Genomic DNA, 25,448 nt, shown 5'->3' with positions numbered 1-25,448 from the left:
CCATCCTTATATTGGTATCAGACATAAAATTTTGTAGCACTGGAAAAATAACTTGAGATGGCTTAAAAATATATTTAGTAACCTAGCTTATGGTGTAGTGTAGTAAATATGTACTCCTCTCAGCTGCACCATTTAATCCAATGTTCAAATTATATTGCAATAGATTTTGAAATCTTAAGATACCACCTTCCGGCATCTATTTGGGATGCTCTGCGTAACTGAGAATCTGATTTAGAACTCTCTGAAGAAAACAAAGAAGGTGAAAGCATGCATTAATTGTGGAATAAATGCTGGGAAATACCTGGATCACTATAAGGTTACATAATGAGTGGCCACCTTGCTCACACTTCAACCACATATACTACCAATGTTGGTAAGTGCAGCTGTAAGACTTGTTTGTGAAGGTGTTACTGATGTATGTCCCTCTCAACCTGGGATCCAAGTGATCTGCCCCTCCTGTCTAACCTTCCCTAAACAATACCTCTCCCTCCCCAATGATGGAACATAAAGATCCCAAAAGCTAGGAGCAGTTTTTTTTCTTCTTTTAAATATTCCTGTCATCGGTATTTATAACAATGAAAACAATCCATTTTTGACAACATAATGTGCATGTTCTGCCACCGCTTGGTGAGTAGATTTTTTTATCCATCCAATCACATTATATTGTCATCAGTATTTGGAATGTTGTCATCTGAAAGTAGGTAGTGAACAGCCACTCAATCCCCCTTTAATTCATTGGCTTATGTATATCCACCATGACAGATGGGAAGGCTGCTGATGCACAAGAAAAGAGTAATTGGTGTGACAACATTTGTCACAGAAGAACACAGGAAGTTAGCCTGTACTGTACTGCCAAATCTGTACAGACAAAAAATATATAGTTGTATTATTGGCCATTTAAGCATTAAAAACATTTTAAACTAAGTTAATATGATCATTTCTTCTGTATTTTTCTTGAGGCTTCATTTAATGAAGCTATTGACTACCACATGAAGTTTTATACTGGAAAACAAGAAGGATATGACACAGTACTGCCAAAAGACAGAAGAAAATAAATGTGTTGAAATATCTCTCTCTCTCTCTCTCCCCCTCTGTGTGTGTGTGTGTGTGTGTGTGTGTGTGTGTTGTGTATTTACAACTGAGTTTTATTAAATGAAAAAATTATGAAGGGAACTTTTGAACATTCCTGTGTGCCCACCTAACCAAGGAGTGACAAAACTGCACAACTTGCCTGCCTTTTAAACAGTATTCTTCCATGAACCATCAGCCACACTTTCCATTGACCACTTCAACTCTATGTGGTGCATGACTATAAACAGTCACGGCCGACAACATACAATTCACAAGTTCTTACACAATTACTCGTACTATATGATATGAGTCATTCCCAAGATATGAGTTATTCACTCATCTTCCCAATCAGTCAGAGGAGTGGAGTTTAGAATTTAGTTACCACATTACCACTGGTACTACCACCTCCTTTCTCTATTCTCCCTTTACACTTTACACAGTAACTGAAATAATGTTTAATTTTTTTACATTAGTTGCTTTAAAAGCTGTGACTCAGCAGATAGTTGAGTAAACTTGAGACAATATATCCAAAGATCTGAGGTTCAAACTTACTTCATTCAATTAATACCACATTGTGTTCCATAACTCCCATCCTGTAGGCATGTGGAATGAGTTAAGCTATACATTAATATGCAAAGCAGCCGACTGAAGCTACTTCTGTAAAGTATATTACCAACAAATTATGACTAGTGCTAATCTACTCAAACTGATAGTTATGACAATTAGTCATAGATTACTTTATGCGTGTATGTGGGGAGAAAAACAGCTACGTTGGAAAAGGAAAAAGCCACCACTCCTCTTCTTATGCTATTCAGCCAGCTGCTCTTATCATCTAATCCTTTGAACAAATTCATTATGAAAATTCACAAAGGCTACTATAAGTACTATATACACTTTCAATGTTGAAATCTTATACAAAAATTAGAGAATCTATTTCTTTGAGTTGAAATACTGGGATAAATTGAAGGAGGAGATGCTAATGAGGTATTCTTTTACTTTGTTTCTGAACATCTGATGGTTTTCAGTTACCTCTCTCATGTCTACCAGCACCCCATTTTAGACTTTTTTCAGTCAATAGAAAAATCTCTTGATTTGTAGACAGGGATGAAGAGTACACTGTACATTATGTTTACTTGTAGTGTTGTTGTTATGAATGGTACTGTTCATCTAAGTTCACTTTTGTTACTAACCACAAATACTATTATAGAACATTTGCAATGTAAGAATCCTTATATCCCTGAACAAAATGTTCAGTTATCAACTTTACTCAATATTCTTATGGTTCACTTCTGCAAAATAATTTCTTTTTCAGCCTTTGCTGAACTGTCCTGAAAGATGGTGCCACAGGACAATACTGAGTAAGATTAAGCTAGCAACCATGTCTGCAGGTCAGCACAAAGAGTTCTGAATGCAAAGCAGGGTCTACATATGCTGGCACCACCTCGGATTATTATCAGTTTGGGTGCCCAGGAACTTCCAAATTGAGACTCATCCAGTGTCGGCACAATGATCTCTACCTTTGGCACCTGCAAGTTATTTTTATTTGTCTGGATCTACATAGTATGTACGAGCTGTCATAAGACTAAAAGTTAAGTTGCTTGCTTTGTACCAGGAGTAAGCCTGCTCCATTGTTCTCCTGGCTGTGTCTGACCTTGATACATTAATGAGTATACTTCTGTCATCAACAAACATCAGAGTGTTTGATGGGCCCTCCAATAACTTTGGTAAATCATACATACAGGCCAAGAACAGTGGCAGGTCAAGCAGATAACCTCATGGGACATCATATATCATTTCCCCACTCCAAATTTAGTCTTATTCCTATAATATCATATGTTTGTATGACATTCTGATTCCTATCGTTAAGGTATGATTCCGTCCAGGAAAGAGGCCTTCCTTTACTGTCAAACAATTTTAGTTGCTGCATTAGAATTTGGTGATCTACTCAAAGGTCTTGGTAAGATCACAAAATATGCCTACAGGGTACTTTCTCTTATTTAGAAATCAAAACCTCTACATATTAGATAGCAGTACAATGAGAAAAAAATAAAGTACTAAGGGATGCGACATCAAAAAAGCAGGTGAATTAAATTAAATAGAATTTTTGTAAAAGAAAATGGTCCAGCATAGTATGACAAAAGTACGTAGCTTTCATGCATTTCCCACTGGGGTTTCAAATACAAAGACTAGTACGGTCAAATGTGACAGCACCCAACTAACCTGCACTAGTATGATAAAATGAGACAGTACTCAACTAACCTGCAAAGAAATAATACTCGTCTTCCTTGTACACAGCAACAACTGGGTGTGTATGATGGTCAACCAATTTTGTTGAGACTGAATAGAAAAACGCATGAGGTTGTAGTATTTCAGCAATACTTAAGTACGCATCCTGTACAAAAGGCAACACACAGAAAAAATGATATTAACTATGTACCAAAACTGAAAAGAAATCTATGCTGAAGGTTTTAAAACTAGCCCCCTCTCACTTACTAAGTGTATCCAACCCTTTGCAATAACATCATAAAAGATTATCACTGCTGATAAATTTAATAAAACACAAACACAACTCCAACAAAATAAACAAAAAAGCAGTGCATGTCTGCTATAACAATTTAACTATTTGCCTAACTACTAATCATGCAGAAACACAAAAAATTACATATGAGTTCATACACACATGGTAATAATGTTACAGGGTGTTTGAACAACTGAGGAAAGACATGTGTATTACAAAGTTTTATGAAAATACTTCGTTTTGTGTGCTGAGTGAACAATTTCCCACATCACGTAATTTAATAACTGAGTAGATCAATATGTGCAGCAAAGCAAGCTTTTTTCTGAATAAGTGTTGAAAAATAAGAAAAAGTTTAAATACATTATATCAATGACTTCTTAGATGTTCACAGAGTGATACCAACCTAAGCATCTTGCTCAGAAACAAATCTCCAATGTCCTATCTCCACACACAGACACACTCTTCACACCCCTAATGACAAGACCACAAAGGAGCACCTACATCATAACCTGATAATATCCAGCACTGGGACAACTGAATCATGTTCTCCACCAAGGCTTCTTGTGTTCCATTGAAATAACGATTTATCTTCCCACTATCCTTCCCATCTCTCCCAACCTTTGCTGTATCAACTGCCCTTATTCTCTGCCAGCTTCCAAACCCTGTCCTATGTGCCAAGATGTAAGACCTGTCCAAAACATCCATCCACTTCTTATACCAGCCCTGACACTGGTATTTCCTATCTCCTCAAAGGCAGAGCCACTGTGAAAGCAGTTGCATAATATGTAAAGGGTCTTCAACAAGCACATCAATTTTGAACTGCATAGAATATTTGTGTTTGTTGGTTGACCACAACATTGAGTATTATTTTGGTTTCCATAAACATTCTGACTGTTGCTCATGTCTCAGTTTCTCACATATCTTCATTGTGTCTAGCCATGGAGCTGTTTACTATTGTTCAGCATCTGCTAACAGCAAAAACATTTTATCAGACTGAAGGAAGCTATGCACTAATGACATCTTCACACCATTCCAGGATGCAATGAAGCACCGAATGAATTGACAGTTCACAGACTTATAGTAAAATTCAATGAAATAGGTTCAACAATGAACATTAATGGTTCTGTGTTCCCTCATTCCGGCCAATCTGCATCAAACAATGCCATGGTTTGTGATAGAGTGGCTTTCAGTCCTGTGAAATCAGTTTTTTGCCATTTTCAAGAATTGAGGTTAGGGTATTCTTCAATATGCCAAATTACTCTAAGATCTCCAACACCACCATTGCAAAATTCAATGAATGCAGATCTGACAGAAACCAACCATGAGAAAAGGCGACAGTCTGTTGACTGATTTCAGAGAAGGTGACAGGAAGATGACTGTTTTGTGGGGAATGTCATCTTTAGGGAGGATGTGCACTTCCACTCAAATGGATTTGTGAATAAACTGAACTGCTATATCTGGGGGTCAGAAAAATTTTGCTTAGCTCGAGAGAAGAAAATGCATCCACAGTGAGTGATGATTTGATGTGACTTCTGGGTGCGTGGCTTCATCTGGCAGGACGAGTTGTGACAGTTAATGGAAGCCAATAATGGGCATTGGTAAGACCTTTTCTGTGACTTCATTTCAAATTGATGGTCACTGAAGTGTTGTGGTTTCAGCAGGATCATGCCACTTGTCAACACTCCCCATGAAAAACTGAGTTGCTACATAAATGGTTTCTGAACCCCCTCATTTTCCCTAACAGTGACCAACAATGGCCATCACAGCCATCTGACTAAACCACGTGTGAATTTTTTATTTGGGTTTATCTTAAATCATTTGTGTCTGTCAATAAAAACAACAACACTGTGAGTTTAAGGAGGAAATCTGACATGTTGGTGAAATATAAATGGAGTCTTGTCAGGCAGTCACAACAAATTCCACAGACAACATACTTGAATGGCAGTGCAGTAGAGGTGGTCATATACTTGACACTTTCCATACTTGAAATAGGAGGCTGTGATGAACACATTCATGTATTCTGCAAATATGTTTTGAAAAAATGAAGGTCTTAATTAGATACGTCACAAATGCCACACATTTTGAAGGACCCCATACCAATCTTGCTGCATCTTCTATACAGCAATGTATGAGGTTAGTTTGAAAACTTCTCACAAAAGAACAGAAAGGAACACCTTATCTCAGTGAAACTTTATTTTTCAATGTAGTCCCCATGTACATTAATATACATGGCACACTGATGCTCCAATGCCTTGAACCACCTCAAAAATTAGATTCCTCTAGGCCTGCAAAATACCTAACTACTTCAGACATCAGTTCTTAATTTGAAGAAATCTCCATCCACCGATGAAAATCAGACGAATAAGGTGGGTGTGGCAACAATCTGTATCTTAGCTCATGTATTTTTGCCACAGCAATGACATTCATGTGTGGGCATGCCATGTCTTGAAGGAAGAGGACTGTCTTGCTTCCCAAACATGGCCTTTTTTCACACATCTTGTGTTGTAGATGGTCCATGAGTTTAGTGTAATATTGTCCCATAATTCTCTGACTAGTGGGAAGATAACATATCAGCAGAACCCCTTTCACATCCCAGAAAGCTGATGCCATGACCATTCTGGCTGACAGTATTACCTTAGTTTTCTTTGGTGGTGGTGGTGGTGGTGGTGGTGGTGGTGAATCAATATACTGCTCCTTTTGTATCTGGGGTGTTGTAGTGGAGCCAGGTTTCATCAGTGGTCACAAACTGGCACAAAAATCTTGGTGGTTGCTGTGAAAATGGCTCAAACACTGTTCAGCTATTTCTATTCTGATCCTGCATTAATTCTTAAGCAGGGACACCTATGTATGAAGTGCGCCAACCTCAAATAATGTTGTCTTATACTGTTCCATTCATGCTTTAGAATTGTGAGCCCTTGCATATTCCTTCATTATTACTTCAGCTAACACAGTGATAAGCTGTGTTGCCTTACATCCAGGTGACCATCAGTAACATAGAATAAACAGTCATCTAGCTGAGAAAAAATTTATGATGCAGGTGAGAAAATGACCCATATTCCAAGCAAATCCCTAATTCCACAATGAGACATTTGTCTCCAAGATAATTAGTAAGAATAAGCAGCTGGCTTGACTCTAAGACAACTGCACTGTTTAATGGTTTGAGTGGGTCATTACTCTGGGGTAACATTTGTATGCAGCAACAAAGTGACGTAATAAAAAATTATTTTACTATTGTTTCATTAGCAATGATTTAGATGATATAGTGGAAGTTTATTTAATTGTTGATCAATTAAATTAGGATTAAACTGTGATTTTGCTCACTGGCAAAATAAAGAAAGCTATTCTTTGCATGGATACATAGTACACCATGTGTCCACTCATGATATGAGAAACAGCGTGCCTGCTCGAGGGTCGAGAGTTGCGGCACCCATCTAGTAAATCATTTTCTCATATCAAATTCCACCGTTAAAATGTGATACACCAATTAAGTAGACATCCCTAGAGTTTCAGCACTTTCTTGTTCTTTTTGTAGGTTATCCTTCCTGACTATTTTGTGCACTTTGAAATAATTTCTGGGAAAGTGGCACATCTTGACTGACTATTACGTGGATCATTATCTAAGCTGTCCCAACCAAAGTTAAACTTGTTTGTTCACTTAGCAACAGTTATGAAGGAGCAGCGTCCACAGTTTATTTTGAAAATTGGCATAATTTCCTTTGCTTTTGTACTTTTCTTTACGAAGTATTTATTCACTGCTCAAATCTCAATTTTTTCATTTTGACACATCTCTAAATGGGAACAACAGACATCTCCACCCAGAGCACTGACGCCTCATGTGTTTGTTCATAAAGGGTGATATATTATTATGCAGGAACCTTGTTGCCCCAGCACTGACATCTGGTGGTGATTCTGTGAACTACCCCACATGCGGGTATTATTATGAGAAAACCTAGCCAGCCAGATTAATGGCCAACATTAAAAGGTGACCAAAGACCACTTCATCATTCAGCTACAAATCATGCCAGATCAACTCCTGTCCAAGGCCGCACGCATGAGCGCACACGCACACACGCACACACACACACACACACACACACACGCACACACACACACACACACACACACACACACACACACACACACACTTACCCATAACTTCTTTCCCAGATATCTGTCTCTGCCTCCTGCCACCCTTCTCCAGTTACCATTTGTTTAGTGTTTCTCTTAATATCCTCATACCTGGCACCTGCTACTTGGATGGTTGCCAGTCACTAACTGCTAAATACGCCTTAAAGAGTTCCCCACAAGAGAGAAAGAGAGAGAGAGAGAGAGAGAGAGAGAGAGAGAGAGAGAGAGATAAGAAGTCAGAGAGATGAATCTAACAAACAGAATTTTTTGAACGTATAATTACTAACAGAACTGAACATATTGAAGATTCTAAAGAAAAATAAATCATGGTGGTCAGAAAAGGGTTCCATAGCTATGACGTCAAGGCTATGAGGGAGGGAGGAAGATAAATCTTTAACATCGCACTTGTAATGGATCTGGGAGAAGTTATTTTTTTTTACTGTATTTGTCGATACCAAATTGTAAACGTTTTTTTTTATACTTTTTGTCAGAATTTACTGTAATTTGCCTTATTATATGTTAATTTACTTATGTTTTTGAGAGTGAAAGCATATTGATTACTATTAGTAAATGTATCGAAGAATAGCAAAGAGACTGATTACAAGTGGAAGCTTGTGTGTTCTGTAAAATATCTTTGACGCTGGAGTCGTCTTTGACTATAGTTAGTCGGCAGCTAACTCTTGGTGTGTGTTGACGGAAGAACAATGTGAAGGTCGCCGTCATAAATAATTTTGAATTATGTTACTATTTTTTTTGTATTAACCATAAAAAAAGAAACTACATTTGAAGAAATGGTATTTGAAACACCAAAATGAGGCAAACACGTTGAACCACGTCTTTTCTGCAGCCGACAAAGATGCATTGTGGGATCATACTTAGACAACTGAAGCCAAGACTAATATCGCCTTGCAAACATCTAACGGAAAAGGTACTGTCACGAAATATGGCAAATTTAAGTAAATAAAAAATAGTGACCATATTTTCAACGTGTGTCTTAGCCGGGATACAATATTTCAACTGGGGACTGTAGCCGGGATATTGTGTTCACGAGATCTTCAACAGTGCTACGAGGAAGAAAATTTTTGTGTGTTAATACCAGTTTCTTCAGAATGTGTGTTACAGTATTTGTGTTCATCGGGAAGTAAAAGTTTTGAGAAGAAATGTTTCGGCAAAATATATAATTTTCGACAGAAGAAAATACTTCAAGAATTTTGGTCAACAACCACATGGATGGAAAACGTGGATTTGCAACAGTAGAAGAGTGTTCCAGATAAGTCACGAAACCCTCGTATTTTGTTAAAACAATATTTTTATCTTGTTTTGTATTGTTGTGTATAAATTTTTGTTCTTCACAATGACTTATGAGATTTTCGAGAGTATTGTGCCTAAAGTAGAAAGTAGTAATTTAATAGACTTCGAACATCATGACAGGTCAAATGAAATAGAAAGAACCGATCAATTTGATTTAAAAAGTTTTCTTGTAAATTTCACAAAAGAAATTAAACAATCAGTTGACGACAATAAGACTTACTGGGATGAAAAAATTGATAACATTTTGTTGCAAGTCCAAGCAGTCAATACCCAAGTGGGTGATCTTTCGAACAGAGTTGGCAGTGTTGAGGAAAAAATTGAATCTGTGGAAGTAAAAGTAAATGAAATTGATGCTAAATTGAGCGGCGAAATTAATACTGTAAAAAATGAGTTACTGGTAGATAGGGAAAGAAATTTAATTGAATTTAATGAGATAAAAGGGGAAATTAAAAATTTGGATGAGAACACAAAAGTTTTAGTAAAAAATGTACAACAAGAAACTGACAATCGTTTGGTTACTCTAGAAAAAAAATAGAGTGCAATGATTTAGAAAACAAAAAATCTGTCAGAGAACTTAGTGAAAAACTTGAAAGTTTTGACATTGAATTTCAAAGCAAAAATCACAATGTCAACACATGCAATCTTGTATCTAATATTCCAGTGAAGCACTTTTCGGTAGATGGACCCTTACATCCCATTGATTTTATACAGTATTGTAAGGATTGTTTTTTACCTCACTCACCAGATGATATGAAAATTAAATTTGTGAAAAAATTCTTGGAAGGGGAAGCTTTGACTTGGGCAAACCAGATTGTAACTTTGGGGATGACCTTTTCAGAATTTGAATCAAAATTTCTGGAAAATTTTTGGGATGATCTTAAACAAACTAGAATCAAAAGTGAATTTTTGAATGGGAGAAACTATAGAGAATCAGATGGGAACATGAAACAATTTTGCAAAAGTGAACTTCAAAAACTTATTCATTTAACAAAACCTTTGGATGACTTGATAAAAATTGATACCTTAAAGAGAAGATTGCCATCAGCAATGCAGTTGAGTTTAGTTCATTGTCCTGATAGTAATGTAGAAAGTTTCTCAATTATATTGAAAAGTTGGATAGGGTAACAACAAGAACACACAGTGGGTTTACTCAGAAAGGTAATGGTCAAAATTGGGGAAATGACAACTTTCAAAAAAGGGAACAAAACAATTATCATGGTGTCAGTCAAAATTCATGTGGATATAACAATTTTCAAAAGAGGGACCACAATTTTTATCCAAAACAAGAACAACATTTTCGCGGAAATAATCAACAAAATAGAGAACACTTTAGGGATCAAAATCACAGAAAATTTGTTAGAGATCAGTACAATAGAAACTACCAACAATCAGGTAATGTTTGGCATAGGAATGGGAACAGAAATGTTGATCAGAGACATTGGCAGAACCACAATCAGCAGTTCAAACAGGAACCGTAAATAAAAAACGAGTAGATGCCCCCTTGAAGGTCCGCAAGGTTGAGGCAGAAGGTGAGCATGATGAAAGGACCAATGGACGTGACTATCATAAACCCAAACATGACAGTTCCAAACCTAAGCTATCACATGAGGTCATTAGTTGTTACTTATTGAAGAAATTTCAAGATGAAAATAATGATGATAAAGATAACATTTTCAGTACACAAGAACATACAGTAGATAAAAGCAACTGTGATTCATTTAATTTAACAGAGTTTTACATTTGGGCAGAAAAGAACAACACTTTGTCAGATGATGTAATTTGTAGTAGTTCAGAGATGTGTGTGAATGAAAGAGAGAATGCATGCTGTGAGAATGAAAATGTTGGTGAAAGGGATCTGGTAACTTTAGAAAGGGGAAATAATATTTTGGGGGATAATTTGAATGTGTATGACCTGAATATGTGTAATGATGATGATGTTGATGATAAAGTTGATAATAATGGTAATGGTATTGATGATGATGTTGAGGAAAGGTATTTCATTAGTTTAAATAGGGAGTTGGGTATACACATGGTTGAAAATGGATTAAATAGTGAGAATATTATAGAAATTCCCAGGGATGTTACCAGGATGAATAAAGCACACAAGCTGGATGTATGTGAAAGTGTGAATTTTGATGTTGTTGGTAAAGAATCTGACTACACAAATAACGATGACACATGTATAACTTCTAGCCTAAGTGAAACTTTTACAGATACTAATGATACACACACATTTCTTATGAATATATGGCTGAACAGTGAAACTATTTCTTTTGACAAGAACTTTAGAAAGATGCTTATTAATGTATGTGTAACTGTATGTCCTGAGTGGTGGAAAAAGATGAGATATTTTATTTTTGAAAATCTGAAGGATAAGTACTTCAATAGTATACAATGTGATTTGGATGAAAATTCTTGGCTATTTGAGATAATAGAGAGTACTAATGACAATTTTGTATCTTGTGCAAATTTTATAACTGTGACAAATAATACATGTAATGATATACCATATGATTCTGATAAGTATAGGTTTGGGGAAATTGAAAGTGATTTATTACATGAGGATACAGGTTCTGAGAAAAGTGATCAATTTTGCAGTCCTTATATAAAAGTTCAAATTGGGTCATGGATTGGTAAATGTTGAATTGATACAGGAAGTGAGATCTTGGGAATATCTGAAAGGTTAAGCAAGAAATTGAAAGTGGGGAAATATTATGTTGAAATGCCAGTTGTTGGGGTAAAGATAAAAGGTGCTACTGGGAAGAGCAGTAAATTGGTAAAAAGCCAGGCTTTAGTGACATTTTTAATTGAAGGCAAGTTGTTCACACATGGATGTTTTGTAATTCAGGAATTTAATGAGGATTTTCTTTTGGGTATGAATTGGATAGTAAAAGTAAATACAGCATTTGATTGGGTTGGAAGAAAACTTTTGATAGAAACTAGTGAAAGGGAATACATTCAGACAAATTTTGTGAACCCACTTGGTGATCAGAGTAATGGAAATTTTGACAGTATCAATTTACTAAAAGAAAATAGATTGGAGAATATTGAAACTCATAGATTTGATACTGATGAAGTTGAATTTGGGAATTTAGTAAATTTGAAAATTTCAGAAACACCAAATTTATCTGGGGAGCAAAAATAACAGTTAGAAAATCTGCTGTGGGAATACAGTGATGTTTTCAGTGACATACCTGGTAGGGTAAAGGGTTATCAGTGTGAGCTTCAGGTAAAACCTCATGAACCATTTTTCATAAAACCATACAGTATTGCAATATCAAAAAGACCTGTTGTTGAGAAAGAGCTGAAAAAGATGGAAGGGTGTAATATAATAGAAAGGAGTATCAGTGCATATAATAATCCTCTAGTAGTAGTTTCGAAAAAAGATGGTGGAGTAAGATTGGTTTTGGACTCTAGACACTTAAACATAATTTTGTTCAGACAGACAGACCATCCCAAAAATATTGATGAGTTACTCTATAAATTTACAGAGATAAAATATATGTCAAGTTTGGATCTAACTTCGGGTTTTCATCAGGTACCACTTTCGGTTAATTCTAGAAAATATACTGCTTTCTTGTACAATGGTAAGAGTTACCAATATTGTGTTGTGCCATTCGGGTTAAATTCTTCTGTTTCCAAATTTGTAAGAGCTTTGGATCATTTACTGGGGCAAGAACTTGCGTCTAAACTGATAATTTATGTAGATGACATTTTGGTTACAGTGCAAAATTGGGAGGAACATTTTTCGATTTTGAAGTCAGTTTGTGAAAAACTTAGAAAAGGGGGGATGACATTGAAATTAGAGAAATGTAAATTTGCAGTTTCTGAATTAAAATTTTTGGGTCATGTTGTCACAGACAAGGGAATTTTGGCAGATCCAGAAAAAATTAAAGCAATTTCAGAAATTCCTATTCCTAAGACTAAAAAACAATTAAAGTCGTTCTTTGGGTTATGCAGTTATTACTGAAAACATATAAGTGATCAGAGTCTGAATGCACCATGTTTAAGTCAGTTACTTAAGAAAAACACTGTTTGGGTTTGAGATAAAAGTTGTCAGGAAGAGTTTGATAAAATTAAGCAAGAGTTGAGGAAGCAACACTTATTACACAGACCTGATTTTAATTTACCATTTTGTTTGAACACTGATAGCAGTAATTATGGGCTTGGAGCAGAGTTATTTCAAGAAAGAGTAGAGAATGGAGTTAAGATACATTGTACCATAGCATTTGCAAGCAGAATGTTGCTCAAGCATGAGAAAAATTATACAGTCACAGAAAAGGAACTTTTGGCAATTCATTGGGCTTTTACAAAATTTAGAATTTACCTTATTGGACATAAAACCATAGTATTTTCGGATCACAAAGCTTTGAGTTACTTACAAGAGTGCAAATTATACCACAGTAGATTGACCAGATGGGCAATATTTCTGCAACAGTTTGACTTTGAAATAAAACACATAAAAGGTTCTGAGAATGTAGTAGCTGATTCACTTTCAAGGTTACCAATTGGGGGAGAAAAGGGGATTTTTGAACAAGAGGAGGAAAAGCAATTTAAAATTAGATACTTGAAAGAGGTGGAAAATGAAAAAACAATTAGAGCTATGTGTAACAAAATTAGAAAAAATCAAAATTTAGATCAGAGTTGGAAATTAATCAAAGAATGTTTAGGCAAGAAGGGGTATGAGAAACTTGATAAATTTTACAAATTACATAAGGGGATTTTATTTCGGAGAACAGATGTAGATTCTGATAATTGGAAACTGTGTTGGCCAGAGGCAGATGCTGATAAGCTGATCATTTACATACATGAAAGTTTTGGTCATTGTGGGATACAGAAGTGTATTCAAAAGATACAAGAAAATGTTTATTTTTACAATATTGGAAAGAAGGTAAGAAAAGAATTGGCAACCTGTGACAAATGTCAGAGAGTTAAAGTGAGCAATCAAAGATGTGGTGGAGAGATGCAAAACATTATTCCGGAAAAACCTTTAGAGCTTATCGCAGTGGACTTATATGGAATGTTACCAAAGAGTAAAGGTGGTCACTGTTACATATTTGTTATGGTAGATGTATTTTCAAAATTAATTAAACTATATCCAGTGAAAAAAACTACTAGCCATGAAATTATAATAAAAATTGAAAGAGATTATTTTGCACAGGTGGGTAAACCAAAAGCTATATTATCAGATAATGGTTCACAGTTCACCTCTAAAATTTGGGAAAAGTTTATTGAAAGATCAAAATTGAAGCATATACTTATATCTGTTTATTCTCCGTCCACCAATCCTGCAGAAAGATATATGAGGGAAATTGGGAGACTTCGTAGAACCTATTGTAGCCATAAACATCCAACTTGGTTTGAGCACATTCGAAATTTTGAAGATATTATGAATAGCCTACAACATAGTTCCACAGGATTTTCACCGTATGAGATTATGTTTAATATTAGACCTCCAAATCTTATATCAGAACTTATTGAATTTCCTAAATGTACACCTTTAACTATGCAAGAGAGAGAAGATATTGTCAGGGAAACTATGAGGAAACAAGGGGAAAAGAGGAATAAAAGACATAACAATAGGGTAAAATTAACCACTTTCAAAACTGGGGATCTTGTTCTGGTCAAATCTCATGAAAAATCAAAAATGTTAACTGTGGTGTCACCGCCAGACACCACACTTGCTAGGTGGTAGTTTAAATCGGCCGCGGTCCATTAGTACATGTCGGACCCGCGTGTCGCCACTGTGTGATCGCAGACCGAGCGCCACCACATGGCAGGTCTAGAGAGACTTACTAGCACTCGCCCCAGTGGTACGATGACGTTGCTAGCGACTACACTGACGAAGCCTTTCTCTCATTTGCCGAGAGACAGTTAGAATAGCCTTCAGCTAAGTCCATGGCTACGACCTAGCAAGGCGCCATTAGTTACTTCATGAATCTAAAGAGTCTCACTTGTATCATCAAGAATGCTGTATACCAAAGGACAATATAAAAGTTAAGTGTTCTAGTAGCTACGTTCTTTTCTTTATCACATTCATTACGAATCCTGTTCCAGACTTAACGCCTGACGGCATGAGTTGACGCGTGCCCTTTCGGCTACTTCACTGTGGACTGGCTGCCTTAACAGTCCACTACATTGGCGACGAGTCTCAAAAGGGACTTTCGCGTTCGTATTGCACTAATTTGCTTGTGTCATGGCTTCGCCACATTCTCCAGATGTACTGTCCGAATTTTATCGCTTGCAGAATCAGCAGATGCAGGCGTTATTGGATGCACTTGGACAGCTCGTCCAGCGCCAACGTGCGCTGCAAAACGATGCGGCTGCCGCCGCTTCATCGCTACCGCAGCCACACCATGCTGTTGCACCTCAATTTAGGCCCTACGAGGCGGCCAACGAGACATGGCCGGAATGGTCCCGACAATTTGGATTTCATCTCGCCGCCTACAGAATTCAAGGTAATGAGCGGCAGCCGTTTTTGCTTTCGTGTGTAGGTGTGTCCACCTACCATGTGATAGTGAAATTGTTTCCCCGACGCGACATAGCAACTCTGTCATACAAAGAAATTTTGTCTGCTTTAGATGCCTATTTCAAAGAAACAGTTAATGTAGTTGCAAAACGGTATACGTTCTTTCGTACAAAACGTACGGCCGGTCAGACTAATAGGGAGTGGGTTGCAACTTTGCAAGGACTTACTAGGGAGTGTGCGTTTGAATGTGACTGTGGACTCCCTTATTCAGATACTATGGTGCGTGATGCAATAGCACGGAACGTTTCTGATGTTCGCATACGGGAACAGATTTTGAAACTCGTCAATCCCTCCCTTCAACAAGTGATAGACATATTGGATAGACAAGACACACTTGACTTTGCTCAGGCATCATTTGAAACTTCGCCAGCAGTGTGTCGCATTAACCGGCCTGCAGGGCGCGCTGCGCAGACCTGTAAACAGCCTTCGCGCACGTCCGCACCGCCACGTGTCCCGCGACAGCAAGCAAATGCAGTGAAATCATGCCTGCGGTGTGCAACTAGACATTCGCGTGAGAATTGCCCGTCACGCCAAGCTATTTGCTTTTTCTGTAATAAGAAAGGGCATGTTCAACGTGTTTGCCAGAAAAAGCTCAGATCAGACAATCACAACCATTCCAGGCCCTTTGCTTCGCGCCGGAATCAAATCAAGGACACACAGGCTCGGGAACCTTCGCCCATGGACATTCATGTAGTTAGTGCCACTCCGCCCAGTGTTCCTCTCGCTAACAGTGACTGTGTTCGTCCCACAAAAAGTGTGCGTCGCCGTCGACGCAACTCCCGTCACGTCGCACGTGATTCTGTACCAGTGTCTGTTCACATTAACCAAAACAGTCGCTCTTGTCGTCAGCAGGACAATAAACTTTTTGTAGCTTTGGACTTTGCCGGACAAGTGATACCGTTCCAGCTCGATACCGGAGCTGTGGTTTCATTGCTCAATCACGCCACGTACAAACAACTGGGCGCACCTCCGTTGCGTGTCGCAAATGTTCAGCTCACGAGTTATTCCGGACAAGCTATCCCTGTATTAGGACAGTGCACCCTCCTTGCAACATACAAGGGACAAACAAAACTTGTGTCTTTTTATGTTCTTCGTTCTTCTTCTGCAGTGAACTTGTTTGGTTTAGATTTATTTCAATTGTTTAACTTGTCTATCGTCGATCAGGTCCTATCAGTGACTCAGACTGTGCCTTCAACCAGTGTTTCTAGTCTATGTGAAGAATTTGCTGACATTTTTGCACTGGGCCTTGGTTGCGCTATGAACTATGCAGCACATGTGGAACTGAAAGTAAACGCGCAACCGAAATTTTTCAGAGCGCGCAATGTTCCCCACGCATTGCGTTATGAGGTCGCCAATCGCTACGATATCTTGTATCGGTCCGCTGCTAAGCACGGCGACGCTGCTGCGTTGTCCCGTTTGCCTGTTGCTGAGGATACAGCATTCGATTCTTCCGAACTTGCTTGCGTGTTCATTGATTCGGAAACCGATGACGTGGTCGAATCGTTTCCGGTTGATTTTCGTCGTGTAGCTACGGCCACAGCTTCTGACCCTGTCCTTGCTACTGTTTTGCGTTTTGTTGCTACGCAATGGCCCTTGTCAAAGTCACGGATTGAGGATCCGTTGGTTTGCCGATTTTTTGCTCACAAGGAGAGACTTTTTGTACGACGTGGTGTTTTGTTGTTGCGTTCTGATAATGATCAGTCCAGAGTCGTGGTCCCACATTCGTTACAGTCCTCTGTCTTACGGCTTCTTCACCAAGGACATTGGGGTGTAGTGCGCACGAAACAACTTGCTCGTCAGCACTGTACTTGGTTCGGAATCGATGCTGCGTTTACGAATATGTCCTCTTCTTGCATGGTGTGTGCCGAACAACAATCCGCACCGCCGCAGACATTCTTTGCATGGCCGAAAGCCACTTCCCCTTGGCAACGCTTGCACATCGATTTTGCTGGCCCATTCTGGAATGCTCGATGTTTGGTTGTTGTCGATTCCTTCAGTAAGTTTCCATTTGTTGTCCGGATGTCTTCCATGACGTCTTCGGCCACCATCCAAGCGTTGTCCGCTATCTTTTGCATTGAAGGTCTACCACAGACTATTGTTTCCAACAAGGGCCCACAATTCATGTCCGCAGAATTTCAGTCATTCTGCAAGGCCAATGGTATTCAACATCTGACATCCGCGCCGTTTTCGCCTCAGTCAAACGGAGCCGCTGAACGATTGGTCCGGACTTTCAAGTCACAGATGTTGAAGTTGAAAGAGTCGCATTCTCGGGAGGACGCATTGTTGCTCTTGTTGTCCTCGTATCGCTCTCGGCCCCGCGATGGTCGCTCGCCGGCTGAGTTGCTCCACGGTCGTCCTCATTGAACCTTGCTGTCTTTGCTCCATCCGCCGCATCAGGTTCCTGTGCAGCGGCAGACTCCTGCTTTTGCTCCTGGCAACGTTGTCTTCTATCGCAACTATCGAGGTTCACGGCGTTGGCTCGCAGGGCGCATTCTTCGCTGCCTCGGCCGCGCGATGTATTTGGTTTTGGGGGCATCTGGTGAGGTGCGTCGGCATCTCAATCAGCTGCGCCTCTATCGTCGCCCGGGTTCTGCCGCTCCCCGTCTGCTTTCAGCGACGGTGCCGTCCGGTCAGCGCCCTGGGGACCCATCTACTGGCCCACCTCATCCCCAGGTGTTGCCGACGATACCTTCCATTTTGCCTCATGGCGTCGCGCCGTCGCCGCAGCCGCAGCAGCCGCCGCCGGTGCCGCCCACAGTGGACGGTTCGCTGCAGCTGCCAAGCGCCTCCCTGGGTCACGCGCCGCCGTCCACTTCCCGTGACCAGCTGTCCTCCGCCATGGAACTCTTGCCCGCTCCGGACCACATGGCGTCATCGCGTGTCGGATACCCCGACGCAATGGAGGTCGACCCTTCGGCCCCTCCTGTCTCATTACGGGCGCATACACCGCATGTTGACGTGCACCCTGGACTAGGTTTTCAGGCGTTTCCTAGCTCCCCTCAGACCGAATGGCAGGGTGCGGGTGGCACGGCCTCGCCTGTTGTTAGGCTCCCCACCCCATCGCATACGTCGACATGGGGTCCTCCCCACGGCGGGCGGAAGCCTTATCACACGACCGTTCGCCGATTTGCGGGGGAGGACTGTGGTGTCACCGCCAGACACCACACTTGCTAGGTGGTAGTTTAAATCGGCCGCGGTCCATTAGTACATGTCGGACCCGCGTGTCGCCACTGTGTGATCGCAGACCGAGTGCCACCACATGGCAGGTCTAGAGAGACTTACTAGCACTTGCCCCAGTGGTACGACGACGTTGCTAGCGACTACACTGACGAAGCCTTTCTCTCATTTGCCGAGAGACAGTTAGAATAGCCTTCAGCTAAGTCCATGGCTACGACCTAGCAAGGCACCATTAGTTACTTCATGAATCTAAAGAGTCTCACTTGTATCATCAAGAATGCTGTATACCAAAGGACAATATAAAAGTTAAGTGTTCTAGTAGCTACGTTCTTTTCTTTATCACATTCATTACGAATCCTGTTCCAGACTTCGCGCCAGTCGGCGTGTGTGTACGAGTGCCCTTTCGGCTACCCGTCTCTGTGGACTGGCTGCCTTGTCAGTCCACTACATTAACTTCAGAAATTAAAAAATTCTTTAATATCTATATTGGGCCTTTTGAAGTCATAGAAAATCCACACCCTAATGCTTATCGTTTGGTGTATCCTAAGTCAAAGAAATTATTTGGTCTCAGGAATGTTGTTTCTTTAAAGCTGTATAAACAGAAATCATAATTTCAAAATTTAAATAACCTATTATCATCTAAAACAAAAGTCCTCCACTGGAATATGCTTGTTAGAACAAAACTACCTGCACAACCAAGTATGTATATTTGCATGTAAATTAATAATTTGAAGTCACATGTTAATTGAAACTGATGAAAAAACACTGTTGTAACAAAGAATGAGAGAAAGATTTATTTTTACTTTTTTTACAAAAAAAAAGTCTCCATAGTGAGCATTTCTGAATTTTTCTAACTTTTGGAAGCTAAGTCTTCCCTGTGGGTGAAGGCATGCATGTGAGGACAAGCATGCAAAGGTATAAGTTTCAAAACCAATTGTAGATAAAGCCTCATGATATATGAGCAGTTTATTGTTGTTTATACTGATGTTGTGGGGGAGTACTCTTCACAAGAATGTGACTTGTAGTTATATTGTAGTAGGGAGGCAAGTGTACATAAATAATTGCAAAAAAATTAGATAATACTGATGTATCTTTAGCTGTACTAAAAAAAAAGAAAACCATAAGCAAAATATATATATATATATATATATATATATATATATATATATATATATATATATATATATATAAAAAGAAAGATGATGAGACTTACCAAACAAAAGCGCTGGCAGGTCGATAGACACACAAACAAACACAAATATACACACAAAATTCAAGCTTTCGCAACAAACTGTTGCCTCATCAGGAAAGAGGGAAGGAGAGGGAAAGACGAAAGGATGTGGGTTTTAAGGGAGTCATTCCAATCCCGGGAGCGGAAAGACTTACCTTAGGGGGAAAAAAGGACAGGTATACACTCGCACACACACACGTATCCATCCACACATACAGACACAAGCAGACATATGTAAGTGTTGTTTTGGGTCATTATTAATATAAACTCATCATATGAATCTGTTTGCTTGATTTGTCCTCATCTTCCTCCAACTGATTGAGGTGCGAAAATTGTAATTGTCTGCTTGTGTCTGTATGTGTGGATGGATACGTGTGTGTGTACGAGTGTATACCTGTCCTTTTTTCCCCCTAAGGTAAGTCTTTCCACTCCCGGGATTGGAATGACTCCTTACCCTCTCCCTTAAAACCCACATCCTTTCGTCTTTCCCTCTCCTTCCCTCTTTCCTGATGAGGCAACAGTTTGTTGCGAAAGCTTGAATTTTGTGTGTATATTTGTGTTTGTTTGTGTGTCTATCGACCTGCCAGCGCTTTTGTTTGGTAAGTCTCATCATCTTTCTTTTTAGATATATTTTTTCCAAGTGGATTGTTTCCATGATGTGACTTACCGAACGAAAGCGCTGGCAGGTCGATAGACACACAAACAAACACAAACACACACACGAAATTCAAGCTTTCGCAACAAACTGTTGCCTCATCAGGAAAGAGGGAAGGAGAGGGAAAGACGAAAGGATGTGGGTTTTAAGGGAGAGGGTAAGGAGTCATTCCAATCCCGGGAGCGGAAAGACTTACCTTAGGGGGAAGAAAGGACAGGTATACACTCGCACACACACATATATCCATGTGTGTGTGTGCGAGTGTATACCTGTCCTTTCTTCCCCCTAAGGTAAGTCTTTCCGCTCCCGGGATTGGAATGACTCCTTACCCTCTCCCTTAAAACCCACATCCTTTCGTCTTTCCCTCTCCTTCCCTCTTTCCTGATGAGGCAACAGTTTGTTGCGAAAGCTTGAATTTTGTGTGTGTGTTTGTGTTTGTTTGTGTGTCTATCGACCTGCCAGCGCTTTCGTTCGGTAAGTCACATCATCTCTGTTTTTAGATATATATTTTTCCCACGTGGAATGTTTCCCTATATATATATATATATATATATATATATATATATATATATATATATATATATATATAAAAGGCAAATATAAAAAAAATTAAATCTTATTCTAGGAAATGAGTTTTACCTTCCTATTATTTTCAATCTGTATGCTGTATGTTAGAATAATTCTCATGTATGTTTTATACCATATATATTTGTCATGTCAAATAATTTCTTTACTTGAATTTTTTGTGTATGGGATTGATGGGGAAGTATCATTGCAACAACAGCCAGTAACAAGTTCACAGATTCAAAGAGTTCAAATTTGGAAGAGGTTATCAGACTGCATCATTAATTTACTAATTGTGTAATACAGATCCATCACTGAGTGTGGTCGGGATTTTGTTGTATATGTCCATAACAACAAAAGCCCTGGGGAGCAGTTGTAATGGATCTGGGAGATGTTATTTTTCTTACTGTATTTGTCGATACCAAATTGTAAATTTTTTTTTATACTTCGTGTCAGAATTTATTGTAATTTGCCTTATTATATGTTAATTTACTTATGTTTTTGAGAGTGAAAGCATATTTATTACTATTAGTAAATGTATCGAAGAATAGCAAAGAGACTGATTACAAGTGGAAGCTTGTGTGTTGTGTAAAATATCTTTGACGCTGGAGTCGTCTTTGACTATAGTCAGTCGGCAGCTAACTCTTGGTGTGTGTTGACGGAAGAACAATGTGAAGGTCGCCGTCATAAATAATTTTGAATTATGTTACTATTTTTTTTATATTAACCATAAAAAAAGAAACTACATTTGAAGAAATGGTATTTGAAACACCAAAATGAGGCAAACACGTTGAACCACGTCTTTTCTGCAGCCGACAAAGATGCATTGTGGGATCATACTTAGACAACTGAAGCCAAGACTAATATCGCCTTGCAAACGTCTAACGGAAAAGGTACTGTCACGAAATATGGCAAATTTAAGTAAATAAAAAATAGTGACCATATTTTCAACGTGTGTCTTAGCCGGGATACAATATTTCACACTCACAACTAGATCATCAGGTACAGAGAAAAGGTCAAATAGGAATCAGCCTAGTATTTGTTGTTATCAACTCAGTAAAACTACAGAAACCTAAACCTTTCTATTCAGACAGGGATTTTAACTTCACTCCTATCTTTCTATTCAGAGCGGGATTTTAACTTCACTCCTCCCAAATAAAAGTACAATTTTCGCACCTCAATCAGTTGGAGGAAGATGAGGACAAATCAAGCAAACAGATTCATATGATGAGTTTATATTAATAATGACCCAAAACAACACTTTTTAAAAGAATAATTTAACCAGTTACACAGGCAAATCCACCTGTCAGAATGGACTAACTGATTTTTTATAGAACAAGATGAAAGAGTGGAGAAATTGAAGGATACCTGGAAAAGGATGTTAGACAGGGAATAGACTGAAGAATAAGCTTACACAGTTGACACAAGGAATGTATATGGCGGAGGGGGGAGGGGGGGAGAGGGGGGGGGGGAAGAAAAAGAAACACACAGTTAACAGCATGATAGTGAAAGTGGTCAAGACAATGTTCAAATCTTATTTCCATAGTAAAGTACCAAATTTAACATCTTTTGATCAAACTTCCTGATTTTACCTCATTTCTCCTACTTTTGAAAACTGTACAGCAACTTGCTGAATACGTACAATTGTACAAAAATTTCATGAAGTGTATACAGAAAAGTGGGAAGGGTCAATTGGACTAACTAACCATGGTGTAACTCCTTTTTAGAATATTGCGTGTCATAATCACAAATGTAATTGAGTTGTATAGTTGTATTTAGCCTTGGTTGACAACTATGGCTTCAAACACTGACATATGTATTGTTAGAAATGTTTCCATGCTGAATATTGTAATTTTTCAGCCGTATTTCATGTTTTATTGTTGTTGCTTGTTTCATCACATAGCAGTGCTTTTTTTGTGGTCTTATTAATGAAGAGCATATTACATATCCTTGAGTACCCAGAAAGTGATTTGCTGGATTCAGATGGTGATTTTCAGCCAGAGACAACTGACGAAGACAGCAAAACTGAGGAGGAATTACATCAATAAATGTTCCCCCCCCCCCCCCCCCCCCGCCTCCCCTCAATTCTTGCCATGACAGCCTCAGGAGTCAACAGGGACAACAGCAATGATGGGAGTTAAGAGATGGAATGGAAGATCAAAACAAGCCATTGCTGAGAATAAGAGCTGCTTTGCATGCCTTGCGGGAGAGAGAAGGCCTGCCACTGAGTTAATGACTATTATTAGTGGCTTTCCACGTGTTTTAATTAATTGATACTGATAATAAAAAACACACAGAAGGAAATGCTCGTGATGAAATTAAAATGACCACTTGGACCTTATCATCAAAGGAATTGGAGGCAACAATGGTATCATGTACACTAAAGGTGCCTTTTGCGCTAAAAGACATTTTCTCGGATGACCTTTGGTCACATACTTCGGGGTCTAATTAATCAGGGAAAAAACAACAAGAGACAGATTACACAAAGTAATCAGATTTCTCTGCTTGAAAGCAAGTCACCTCCAAGCTCTAAACATCCTTTCTTGCAAGTTAGCTCTTATTTCTGAAATATGGAAAATATTAAAATTGAAGAGCAGTAACTTTCAACCAAAGTGAGGTGCAGGTTTACCCCAGTTTATGCTAAACAACCCTGACAAATAATTATTCAAGTATTGGAGAGTTACAGATGAGACACTAAAGTACATTTGCAGTGCCTTCCTGTACCTTGGTAAGGAGATGGCCAACCAAACAAGCAGCCACTGGATAAACAGTCATTCTTTACCTCATGGAGCCATTTCAAAGCCAAGGAAGGATTGTGACAACAGACAACTTTTTTCTTATCTTTTCAGCTTATCAAGAAGCATAATCAGAATAAATCATTAGTGGGGAAATAAACAATATTTAGTAGGATATCCAATACTGAGTGGAGAATATAATTGTGTTTTACATTTCATCACCATCTTGAAAAAGACTGATTAGTCACAGTGCACTCTGACAGTTTACCCAGGGAAGAAGAATACAAATGTCCTCATTCTCAGCACATTATATCCTGAAGTAGCAGAGAGCAAAGAAGAAAAGAACAAATCAGGAAATGTTACTTCTTTAGTGTCACAAAATATAGTGTGGACACCATTGATCAAATAATTCGTAAAAATCTGGCAAAGGTTGCTTGCAGGATATGGCCGACGTATGTCTTCTACAATATTCTGGACATCGTCGCAATAAATGTAACCAAATAATCAAAAATAGGAAAAAGGTGTTCACTCTTTATTTGATAAATGAACTCACAAATGAGAAACAACGAAGAGTGAACAGGAGCAAGAAAGCCAATTTAACAAATAAGTCGCTGTATGATGGGAAAATAAAGAAGAAGTCCCAAACAGGAAATTGCAAACGAAACTAGATGATCATTATCACCACCATCTCCATCATCATCTGTGAGAAATGCAAAAAATGCTATCTGTAAAATAGTGTGTGAAAAGCACCAATAATCTGTTCAAAGTGTGACTTCTGTGTCTAGAAGCAAACAAGTGAAATGCATGAAATGTTATCAACTTTATACACAGATCATGATGCTAAGTATACAGAGTACATATTGTATTCAAAACAGTAATAATAATGTTTTAATTTGCGATTCCATGTACCCACAACATTGAAGATATCTCTTAGAGACATTATGTAATAAAAACCAGATTGCTGCTATAGTTGTCAAATGTTTTTATTGTGATGGATCCATTTCGGCTAGATTGTCATCTTCAGACCATCCGTGAACGTTTCAATTTTTTTTATTTTAGTAGATGTTGGTTGGTTGGTTTAAAAGAGAGGGTGGGGGGAGGGACCAAACTGCTAGGTCATCGGTCCCTCGTTCTGATTAAAAAAATTCCACAAGGGTGGGAGTAAAATAATCAAGACATACAAAACACAGCTGGAAGAAAGGAGAAAACCACAAGAAAGACAGAAGGGCAACAAACATGAAAATAGGCAAAATCGGACAAGAAAACCACAGAGAGACGCAAGAAACATGTAGAAGAGATCAAAACAAGATAGCAGATTACCATGGCTGGCTGACTGAGAGAATAAAAAGGAGAAGCCCAGCCACTCTGATACACATTAAAAGCTCCACTCTAAAGGCACTAGGATGGAGGACACAGAGGGACAAAGGACATGCACTAAAACTTGGATCAAATGATAAAACCCACCCTTACAAATAAAACGTAAAACTAAAGCTGCTGTTGAGGCATTGTCGTCCAACACCGAAGGTAGG

At 38.8% G+C, this 25,448-nt stretch overlaps 1 protein-coding gene across 3 annotated transcripts in view; it reads right to left on the bottom strand.

Annotated features, from left to right (window-relative positions):
- Positions 1-25,448, bottom strand: part of LOC126251431 (protein disulfide-isomerase TMX3) — a 186,901-nt gene that overhangs the window by 53,086 nt on the left and 108,367 nt on the right. For all 3 annotated transcript variants that reach the window (XM_049951850.1, XM_049951852.1, XM_049951851.1), the window contains one exon: positions 3,331-3,463. In XM_049951850.1, the coding sequence (XP_049807807.1) occupies positions 3,331-3,463 (133 nt within the window). The remainder of the gene's footprint in view (positions 1-3,330; positions 3,464-25,448) is intronic.

Source organism: Schistocerca nitens, chromosome 4 (genome assembly GCF_023898315.1).
Source record: "Schistocerca nitens isolate TAMUIC-IGC-003100 chromosome 4, iqSchNite1.1, whole genome shotgun sequence".
NCBI lineage: Eukaryota > Metazoa > Arthropoda > Insecta > Orthoptera > Acrididae > Schistocerca > Schistocerca nitens.
The sequence above is the reverse complement of the archived record's forward strand: the minus strand, read 5'-3'. Positions and strand labels throughout refer to the sequence as shown.